This window comes from Amorphotheca resinae (genome assembly GCF_003019875.1).
Source record: "Amorphotheca resinae ATCC 22711 unplaced genomic scaffold M430scaffold_12, whole genome shotgun sequence".
In the NCBI taxonomy this organism is placed as follows: domain Eukaryota; kingdom Fungi; phylum Ascomycota; class Leotiomycetes; order Helotiales; family Amorphothecaceae; genus Amorphotheca; species Amorphotheca resinae.
Window position 1 is genome coordinate 794912 of NW_020194482.1, and position 10430 is coordinate 805341.

Sequence of the window (10430 nt, forward strand, 5' to 3'; positions counted from 1 at the left end):
CTCGTGTGTCACTCACTACTGGACTCTGGATTCTGGCTCACGTCCGGCGTTCGGTTCGGGATCTTGGACGACAGATCATGGGAGGCGCCCTCGGAAGGATCGTGGAGGACCGAGACGGAGCAAGGAGGGACTGGAGTTCGCTATCATCCCGGCCAAACAGGATCGCGTTCAGGGTCCCATTCTTCTGCCTTCCCTACGGCACCGCACCGCACCGCGTGCGGCCAGAACCCCGCCGCGCGCAGCAGGAGGCTCGAAGGCTGGAGGCTGGAGGTTAGAGAGGTTGGAGGCTGGATCATCCTGTTTCCCATGGATGGAGTTGTATGTTAATGTATGTGTATAAAGAGTGCGTGCGGTAGGGTGGATTCTGAAGGCAGGAAGAGGGTTCCGACCGAGATCTATCTATTATCGTCCTGTCTCTATGATTATATATCATTTTACTGTACAGAGGTCATGGTATATCTATAGCTAGGTACCTAGCTTAGGTAAGGTAATAACACGTACTACGTCTGGTCTTTTATTGCAAGTTAAAAGCGACGCGCCCTTGGCCGGATGATGGATAGAGAACATCTTATCTATGAGATATGATCCGATCATTACCATACCCTCTGGGCAGTGCTATGAGTTGGGAGGTCTGCGAGACGGTGTTGAAGCGGTGGGGTTGTGGTATGATACCTTACCTTACCTTATGTTGTGGTGTTGTGTGGTGTTGTGCATTGGGCAGCCATTAATATTCCCCGCCGCCCACATCTACTATTACGGAGACGACCAGCACGCACTATCTTAGGCACGGTGGTCCCCTTGACTCGGCTCTAATAATAAGAATCCTCTATCGAGACAAGAATGCGAAGTAGTCTTGTACTGTACATACGAGGTACATGGACCGTACCGATATCGACTTGGTCCTTGGATCTTGAGTCTTGAGTCTTGCCAGAGTCTTGAGTTGAGTCTTGAGCCTTGAGCCTTGAGCCTTGAGCCTTGAGCCTTGAGCCTTATCCTCGTATCCTTTGGCAACGGACAGCGGACATAGTGCCCACTGTCCACTGCCCAACTGCCCGTTGCCCACTTGGCCTGGCCCCTCCCCTCCCACCCCCCATCCACAACTGGCTTTAGGACTGCGTTTCCTCTCTTGCAACTTGCCTCCGTCTTTCTTAGCCGCCGCGTGAAGCTCCCCCCCCCCCCCCAAGTATCTAGCCCAAGTATCCCCCGTGTACTCCTCTGTACTCTGTACTCTGTCCACTGTCCACTGTCCACTGCGCGGTTCATCCTCCCCCCCTCCCCCCTCCCCTCCACCCCGTCCCTCTGTTCCTCCAGTGCCGCCAGCAGCCATTTGCCGTCGAGTCGAGTCGAGCACTCCCTCAAAACCACGAACCCCCGTCAAAGTACGGTACGGTACGGGCCCGAACCTGCGCACTACGCTTCTCGACGCCTGGAGCACGACGAGTAGGGCTAGCGCCGCCTCTTGCGAGCAACCCCTGGTGCGAGTCCCCAATACATCTCGCAACTTCAAACCTCCCTCCGTCTCTCAGCACAGCAGCAATTCTGGATACAGCACGACATCTCTTACTGCCGCGCCTGGGGTTCCCAGGAGGCACGCATACCATCCTCTCCCTCTAGCATTTCTCCTGCTGGTACTCCCTCCCCTCCTGCCCTCCTCCCCCTACCGTGTAGCCATCGAACTTCGATCGCACACCGGAAACCCCACCTTGCGTCTCCCTCTGCTCCCCCCCAGGAACCCTCGTTTTCTTTAGCATGGGGCTGACCGCTCACAGCATCACAGTCCCAGATCATGGCCTTCTCCAACACGCCGAGTGATAGGATGGACGAACTACGCTTTCGGAGGAATGATTCCTCCTCTCTGGTCGGCCTCGTCTCTCCTCCGCGAAATGGCTCTCGATTGCCTCAGCCTCTGCAATCGCAAGATGGCCGTGGGGGCCTGATGCGTCGATTCACTACCGATTCCGGCCGGATGCCTACAATTGCCTCTCTCACGAGCCATCGCGGTGGGCTGGACTCGCAGGATTGGGGACCATCGGTACGTACCCCATTGCTATTGATATTGCCCCGGCTCACAATGGCCGCTGCTGCTATTGTTCGCAAGCACAATTAGCCCTCAATTGTCCCCAGCCCAGTCGCTTGCTTATGCTCCTAAAAGCGATATATTGCTAACTCTTGGTCAATTCTAGACGCATCATAAGGTCCAGCTTGTAAGCAGCCTTCCCAGCTCCCTTCAACTCAACAAACACACAATCCCCCCTCCCTCCTCCCCCCCGGTCCTCCTGCAGCGCTCCATTTCTTGGATTTGCGAACAAGCGTTGCTCAAGCATCTTCCATAGATCTGCAAGGCGGATACTACCAGCGTGGCTCAGCTTTGACCAGAGTACTTACACCTCATACAGTTGGAGAAGAAGAAACTCGAGTACGAACGACTTCGAGAACAAAAGCGCCGATTCGAGGCCGAGATGCAATTGCTGGATCTTCAGCAACGCAGAGAAGAGCAAGAACTTGCTCAGATGCAAGAAGATCTCGGACGCAACACCAATTCAACCGCCGGTCACCAATCCGAACCTACCACGCCCCCAGAGTACCGCGAGACCAGCTCTGGCTTCCCTTCGGTATTCTCACGTCCGAATAGATATTCGACATCAAGCCTCACATCACCCCCGGGCCTTTACAACAGACCAGGCCGATCTAGTTCCCAGCTCACCTCGCCGCAATCCGGCATTCTGCAGTCTCGCCTAGTCATGGACGACAAACTTCCGTCGAGGTCTGTTCCTGGCTCAGGGCGGACTAGTGATGAGGATGAGAAGGAGGAGGCAGTGAGACAAGACCCTACAAGTCACCGATCTACCAATGCGTAAGTTGTTGGTTTCCCATTCCCTCCACAGCATCCTCCAGGCGCAAGGTCGTTTCTACTCTATCTTCCAGTGCGCCCTCGCCTTTCACGTTTCGGTCCTCCTGCATTGCTCTCGCCCTTCGCATATCCCTTGTCATTATGTCTCCTAGCTTGGTGTTTTCTTCTAGGGCAGCCATTTTGGCCTAGGTACTTCAAGTGTGTTTGCCTATTTATTTCTATGCACTATTGGGGCCTTGCTATCACCAGAATTCCACATCATCAGGAGCCACTCTCATATTCACTCTTGGGTCTAATTCACCTTTTTATGTGGCGTCACTTAGTTGTAGCGCTGCCATATCCATCCTCTATTGCTATCAGCTGTGTCCCCTACCTCCAATCTCCTCCCTTCAACAAATTTGACGACGGGATAGCTATTGTGGACAAGAGCCCCCACTGGCAAATCCCACACCTATCAACAATCTATCATCTTCATTTCGATCTTGTGCAGGAGTCTTCTTCAGACCAACCACTCCCGATCTTCGACCTGATATTCATCGGTCAACTTTGCTAGATACCTGTTACTAACACCTACATAGCCTCAACAGGTACTCCATGCCAGTAACAAAGTCTCGAAACGGCATGCACGAGATGCTGTCTCTCGATCAGACCAATACCGCCCGCTTTCTCTTCGGCGAGGAAGATGGCGCATCATCCCCAGATGTCAAGAACTACCTGCAGATGAATGCTACGGATGATAAGTTCCCGATTCTTGTCCGCCGAGAAGATTATCCGGGCCTCGTAAGTTTATCTATCCCCTCTGCCATGTGAGCTTCTCGTTGACTGTGTATGCAGCTTTCCGCATCTTCAGCTGCTCTCGATCTAGCTCTGTCTCAGTCGCCAGGGCCTGATGCCAATGCCAATGGGTGGGGCGCGTTTGCTCGTCACCGCCATTCTCAACAAAGCCTACCAATGAATACCATCCAAGGAAATGGCTCAGCTTCTACTCCTCAGTCGAACGGACCTGACTCTCCCATCAGTGTTCGCCCATCATACCGGCACTCGTTGGATTTGAAGTTCTTTGATGGGCCCCAAGATACCTCTTCGCAAGTGAGCTCCCCAAAGCACGTTCAGGCCACACCCCCAAAGCTGCAGTCGTCATATTCGGCAAACGACGTCCCTACAATGAGATCGACAACGAGCAGCATATCTGGAGTCAACACCACCCCGAACTCGCATGCTCAACAGCACTTGCACAACCACAACGCCAGCTTGGGCCGCATCCCCCCCAGCGCGATGAGCAATAGGCTTAGCCGTGAGATGGCTTCAGGCGAGAACTCAACTTCCCGCGAAGCCCAAAGTAATGGTTTTCAGTCCATCCAGTCCGCTCTTCAAGCAAGTGCGCCACCATTTGGCCCCTCTTTGACCCAGGGCGTATCTCAAGCCCCGGTGCCTACAGCGATGACGTCCTCCGCAGTTCAACAACCATATCCTATCCCCGGTTACTATAACAACTATAACATGCAGATGATGACCATGGGTATGCAGAACATGCAAATCGGCCAACCAATCTACTCTCAACAGAGCCCTTACATCAACTATGGAAGCATGTATCCACAAGCTGGACCCCGTGATAGCCAGGCTAGAGTTATCCAGCAACGCCGCCAAAACGACAGTGAGTGTTAGTATCTCCCCTCCCCCATGATCATATCAGTCTAACCGATCTTTCAAGCAATGAATCGCTTCGCCAATCTGTCACTTGAACAGCTCGGCGGTGAGATATATGCTCTCTGCAAAGACCAGCACGGCTGTAGATACCTTCAAAAGAAACTGGAAGATCGCAACCCCGAGCAAGTCCACATGATCTGGCTTGAAACCAATCAACACGTTATTGAGCTGATGACTGATCCTTTCGGCAATTATCTCTGCCAGAAGCTTCTGGAGTATTGCAATGACGAAGAGCGCACTGTCCTCGTCGAAAATGCATCCCATGACCTTGTCCGCATCGCTCTGAACCAGCACGGAACTCGAGCCTTGCAAAAGATGATCGAGTTTATCTCGACCCCTGGCCAAGTCCAAACTATCATCGGGGCTCTTCGGTACAGAGTTGTTGAGCTCATTCAGGACTTGAATGGAAACCACGTCATTCAGAAATGTCTGAACAAACTTTCTCCTACGGATGCCCAGTTTATATTCGATGCTGTTGGGCACCATTGTGTTGACGTTGGCACTCACCGGCACGGCTGCTGTGTCCTCCAACGGTGCATTGACCATGCTTCGGGAAGTCAAAAGGCTTGGCTGATCGGGCAGATTTCTAATAACGCCTACGCCTTGGTCCAAGACCCATTCGGCAATTATGTTGTTCAGTACATCCTTGATCTGAATGAACCCATCTTCACAGAGCCTCTGGTCGCACAGTTCAAAGGTCGTGTTAGCCAACTCTCGAAGCAGAAGTTCAGTTCCAACGTCATTGAAAAGTGTCTCCGCTGCGCGCAGGAGCCCTCCAAGGACATGCTGGTTGAGGAGATGCTACAGCCCAACGAGCTCGATCGACTCCTTCGGGACTCTTTCGCAAACTATGTCATTCAGACAGCTCTCGACTATGCCAATCCGCCTATGAAGAATCGCCTAATCGAGGCCATCCGTCCTCACCTGCCTGCCATCCGTACAACCCCTTACGGCCGTCGAATTCAGGCTAAGATCCAAGGAAACGAAGGCCGCAGCGGCCCATCAAGCGGACAAGCAACCCCTAATGAAATAGAATCGAGTCAGGCACCTGTGCGTCACCAGCGTGGCATGTCCAATGCTTCGGCCGGTAGTTTCGTGAGCCCCGCCGGTGCATACACAAACGGTTATAGTCCTGCCGCTGGCGCTTCCAATTCCAATGGTCTACCAATCCCTTCCACTCGCCCAGCACCCCAACCGGCGGGCGGTTTTCCAGCCAGTGACCGACTTGCTTCTGCCCCGGGTCCACAGCAATCTTATCCATACGCTTACGGTAGAGGCAGTAGTCAGACAGGGGCGGGGAACTGGCTCTAACCTGCTCTCTCTCGTCATGACGATACGATCTTAACGCTTGTAACGGTACGAGGAACGATATTACATTTTCTAGTCGTTGAAGAGGTCAACTTTCCCGAACCATCACTGCCATGTTTAACCCTCGCGCGAGGGTTCTAATTTGGATAGCGAGAGCTGCCAGATTTCGACGACTGTTTTCACATATGATTTTCACGGCCCTTTCTTGTTACATTAGCATCTGGAGGTACCGCATCAGTGCGGGCCTTTTCTTTGCATCCGATCGACCGCGTGCATCTAGAGGATGGTCTTCAGCCCGTTCTCAGCTGCCTCCTGTATCATAAACACCATAAAATCTCGACCACGGCACGATTCGACACAGCCATCTTCTCAGCGCAGGGTACACTACGAGCGTCTGCGCAGCTCGACTTGTACCTGTATCCGAAACAGCGATGACATAGACCTTCCTTTTCCTTGGTTTGTTCTCTTCCGGTGGATTTTGCCCTCCCTCTCGCCATGCCAATCGATCAGTTTCATTTTCGGTAGTCGTGAGCGGTATCTTGTGCCCAAAATTTTCAGCGGGTCTTCACTTCTCTATCCAGTGTCATCAGTTCCAGGCCTGGTTGATACTAGGTTCACATGTCTAGTCCACTTCAGGACACACTTCGTGTGCAGTCCTCGATCTGGCGAACCTAAGTCACAATTTGGTACGCCTAAGTCCATTCTAAGGGGCAGTTCTGCAGCGCCCTGAAGGACAGTCACTGGATATGTGAATATTATTATTTTCTTTTTTTCAGATCGGGTCTGATCATTTGGTGGGGGGAGTGCTTAGCAGCCAACACTTGTAACTAGAGTTAAATGAGGAAAAGTCCATGCATCCATCCATCACATTCTGCAGTTGTGTTGAAGAGAGCTACCTAAGGGTTCCGGGACGTGTAGTAAAGCCAACGCCCAAATCTGGAAATAGGGGTGCATACCAGGTAGGTTTTTTACTCACGTGATTATATGCTTTTAAGCGACGACAAGTGCGAGCAAGGTTTTCCTCTGAAAAAGACTGCTGGGGTTTCGTGACCCTGGAATCGGCGCAGATCCCCCAAAGGATTGACTGAGCGGCGTGATCTAATAGCTGGGTCCTTTTTATGATCACTTGCACGGTTTCTAATTTACCTCCATTCTTCACACAAAAACAACCCTACGAAGAGAGAGGTGGCCAGACTAAGGCTGACAGGCGAGGCTGAAGACGAGATGAGATGGATTACGAGAGCGCTGCCGGCAACAAGAGTCGTCTCGTTCCGCTGAAAACCACACTGGAAGTGGAGACTCGAGACAGAGTCATCAATGTTTATGTTAATGCTATCCCTGTGAAACAAGCAAGTAATGCTTTAAGGTGAGTTGTCTTGACTGTAGGGCACCAGGGCAAATGATGGTAATACTCTACAGCATAATTCGTCGCCTCATACCTAATGATGGCGGGCTAGATCTTCAACACCTTCGACGATTTGTGAAATATGATGACGCCCCTCCCCATGTTCGAGCCTCCATTTCAGAAACCAGGTCGCTCGTTACTCCGGGACCCGAAAATGAGACACCCAAGGAACTCATTTTCATCGCGGGCTCGGTAGATAGCATTTCAAAGGAATCATTGATAGAAGGTCTATCCTCTATATCCAACCCAGTTTGTATCTGCTCTATCCAGGTGCCTCTTCTCGCGCCAACTTCCCATGAGCAGGCTGCATTCTGGACCTCTCGGTATTGGCCTACGGTATACAAAAAAAGCAACCCGTTTGGCCCTCATCCCAGTATAGTATCGAGAGCGGAGGAGGACATCAACGAGGATGTTGAGAAATGGATGGCTCTCGCGGACGGGGCAGCCCAAGAGGCACGAGCTACGGGTTCTGGCGAAGACATTGGCGTCGTCATCGTCACCAGGAAAAATGGGATAGCGCGCCCTGTCGCTATTGCCGGCGATGCAAGGTGGTTGGATTGGCCTCATTCTTCACGGGGGAATGTTGCTGCTCATGCCACTCTCCGTGCTATAGCAATGGTTGCCGACGGGCTGCGAGCCAGAGATGAGGACCAGCAAGGAGTTTCCGACATCACGATTCCGGCCGATACTGGCATATTTCGGGATCAGCCACGTATGCCGACAGAACAATGCCGGTCACCTATTGATGACGACGGATACCTTTGCCATGATCTGGAGATCTATTGCACGCATGAGCCATGTGTCATGTGCTCGATGGCTATCGTGCATTCAAGGTTTGGTCGAGTGGTTTTCCGCCGGCGCATGCCTTCAACAGGGGGGCTTTGTTCAGACGGTGAACTCGGTCATGGCCTGTTCTGGCGTAAGGAACTGAACTGGACATTACTTGCCTGGCATTGGTCTTCTGGTACAGATTCCATTGGCACTTGTGGGGTAGAATCGGATCTTCATGCATAAATATACCTAGTCATTAGAGACCAGCCCCGTGGGCAGAATTTAAACATCACAAAATAATGGCATCATGGTGTTAAAATGTATTAAAATGTCTCCATCCACTGAACCCTTACTCTCCTTCTGACGACCCTATATCCTTAAGCTTTGTTACAGAATTGCTACAGAATTACAGATAGTCCTACAGTTTCTGTCGCTGTCGCTACCATCGTCGCCATCGCTATTACTGTCTCTGTCGCTATTATTTACGGGCCTTTTGATTGATTATAATTCTCTCTATTTTTGAACTATAAGCAATAGTAATAAGGATCACAACAGTAATGGCGATGGTAATAGCGATGGTAATAGCGACAGGGATGGCAATGAAAATCCGGATATTTGTTTGTCCGCGCTACCTTGGATCTCAACAGTGGTAAACGCTATTATATACCATGTTACGCAAGGTGTCCGCTGTCGAATCCATCGGGTCGCTTAAACATAATTTTTCTCTTTTTTTCTCTGCCCACTCTACAGAAATAGAGAAATTCCAGTTGGAATTGTATGTCCAGGGATTACGCCTCGGCCGTTGCTTGAGCCCCACTATTCTCTCCCATTTGTTCCGTATATAGCCAGCTAGCTGCCTTCCTCATGATTGGGCTTCTTCAATCGATTCTCATTTTTATGGGTGTGCACCCAGTCCCAGCCAACTGACAGGAAACCTACTGCGGATCCCTCTTCACCGATGATCTAGCCTCTTTCAAAAAAGAACAAGTCTTGAGATAGAGTATTCAACTTGAAAAGGCGGAATGGCTACAGGCCAAACAAAAGAAGCACCTTCACCGTATATTGATCCTGCACACCCAAATATCCAACGATGGGAGAACGGGTTGGTGCTCTACAATGACTTCATCACCGAGGAAGAAGAAGCTGCTATCATTGCAGCCATCACGAATGATGATCGATGGACTGCCAGTGCTGGGAAACGATCGTCCCTTCATTTTGGTCCCCATTTCGATTACACAACTTTCGCAACTTCTAAAACGGCATACACACCTCTTCCAACTTATATCACCGATCTTCTTCCAAGGCTGCCTATTCAAGACTATCTCCCTGATCAAGCCACGGTCCAGTATTATCCTCCCGGAACCGGGATCCCACCACATGTAGACACTCACTCAGCCTTTCGGGAAGCGCTGTATAGTCTATCTCTTGGAAGTACCGTTCCCATGACGTTCAAGAGATGTGGTATCACGGAAGCACGTCGTATGAGAAATCCAAAACGATCGTTACTTAAAAGTACCGGCACTCCCGAGACTCCTATGGGAAATACCTCTCCGCCCAAAGCACCTATTGAAGAGACTAATGTGGAATCCTGGGAGCTGTTCATTCCTCCACGCTCTCTTCTGCTTATGACGGGACCGTCAAGGTATGGCTTTACTCATGGTATTCGTGGGCGGAAGTTTGATCAACAAAACGGTCAAATAGTAGCAAGAAAAGGGAGGTATTCGATTACTATGCGGACTGTTACATGGGGAGACGATGAAGGATGTAACTGTGATTATCCAGGGGTCTGTGATACAAGGATAAGAGAAGAAGAGAAGCAACGAACGTTAGCAGAAGGTACAAAATCATGCCCTAGATAGCAAGACGTACACAGTCACATAGCCTAGATGGTTTCTACTCAGCTTTCTTGCTGTATAAAGGAGCATTTTAGTACCCTCCTTTAATGACTAGAAATACTATGTACTGTTATCTTAAGTTATATTATGTTTTATTCTAAAACAAGACGGCACACATACTACTCTATAACACAGGTCTACTCTAGCAACTGACCGATAAGGTAGCGACGCCCTTTATAGCGCCGCCTTCTCCCTAGTTAGTCGTAGTAGGCCCCTCTTCTTCTCCTTCCTTATCCTTATCCTTATCCTCTTTTCTTTCTCTTCTTCTTCTCTTACTAGCCCTACTAACTCTCTCTTCCTTCTCTCCTCCTTTATCCTCCTTACTAAAGAACCTAGTATCCTTCTCCTTAGACTCCTTAGCGTCCTTTCTTTAGGCTTAGACTAGTCTATCTCTTACTAACTTATTAAAATAGTCCGGGTTATTATTATTATTAATATTATCCTTGTCTTTATCTCTTCTTTTATCTTTATCTTTATCTTCTCTCTTATCTTC

At 50.4% G+C, this 10430-nt stretch overlaps 4 protein-coding genes across 4 annotated transcripts; 3 read left to right on the top strand and 1 right to left on the bottom strand.

The window, feature by feature from the left end:
* Positions 1–739: 739 nt before the first annotated feature.
* On the bottom strand, positions 740–1503 carry M430DRAFT_183983 (hypothetical protein). Its single transcript, XM_024863865.1, has one exon. It carries the CDS (start codon positions 1325–1327, stop codon positions 827–829), a length of 501 nt encoding a protein of 166 aa, XP_024717492.1. The 5' UTR covers positions 1328–1503; the 3' UTR covers positions 740–826.
* M430DRAFT_183973 (hypothetical protein) lies at positions 1487–6009 on the top strand. The gene is made up of 7 exons (XM_024863864.1): positions 1487–1628; positions 1770–2032; positions 2184–2204; positions 2397–2854; positions 3430–3631; positions 3686–4511; positions 4563–6009. Exons 2-7 carry the CDS (start codon positions 1787–1789, stop codon positions 5867–5869), a joined length of 3060 nt encoding a protein of 1019 aa, XP_024717493.1. The 5' UTR covers positions 1487–1628; positions 1770–1786; the 3' UTR covers positions 5870–6009.
* A 1086-nt stretch (positions 6010–7095) lies between these two features.
* Positions 7096–8285, top strand: M430DRAFT_109245 (hypothetical protein; the record flags this gene model as incomplete). The annotated part of the gene is made up of 2 exons (XM_024861265.1): positions 7096–7232; positions 7286–8285. 2 exons carry the CDS (start codon positions 7096–7098, stop codon positions 8283–8285), a joined length of 1137 nt encoding a protein of 378 aa, XP_024717494.1.
* Positions 8286–8769: 484 nt separating this feature from the next.
* On the top strand, positions 8770–9992 carry M430DRAFT_37236 (hypothetical protein). Its single transcript, XM_024867086.1, has one exon. It carries the CDS (start codon positions 9065–9067, stop codon positions 9899–9901), a length of 837 nt encoding a protein of 278 aa, XP_024717495.1. The 5' UTR covers positions 8770–9064; the 3' UTR covers positions 9902–9992.
* Positions 9993–10430: the final 438 nt, after the last annotated feature.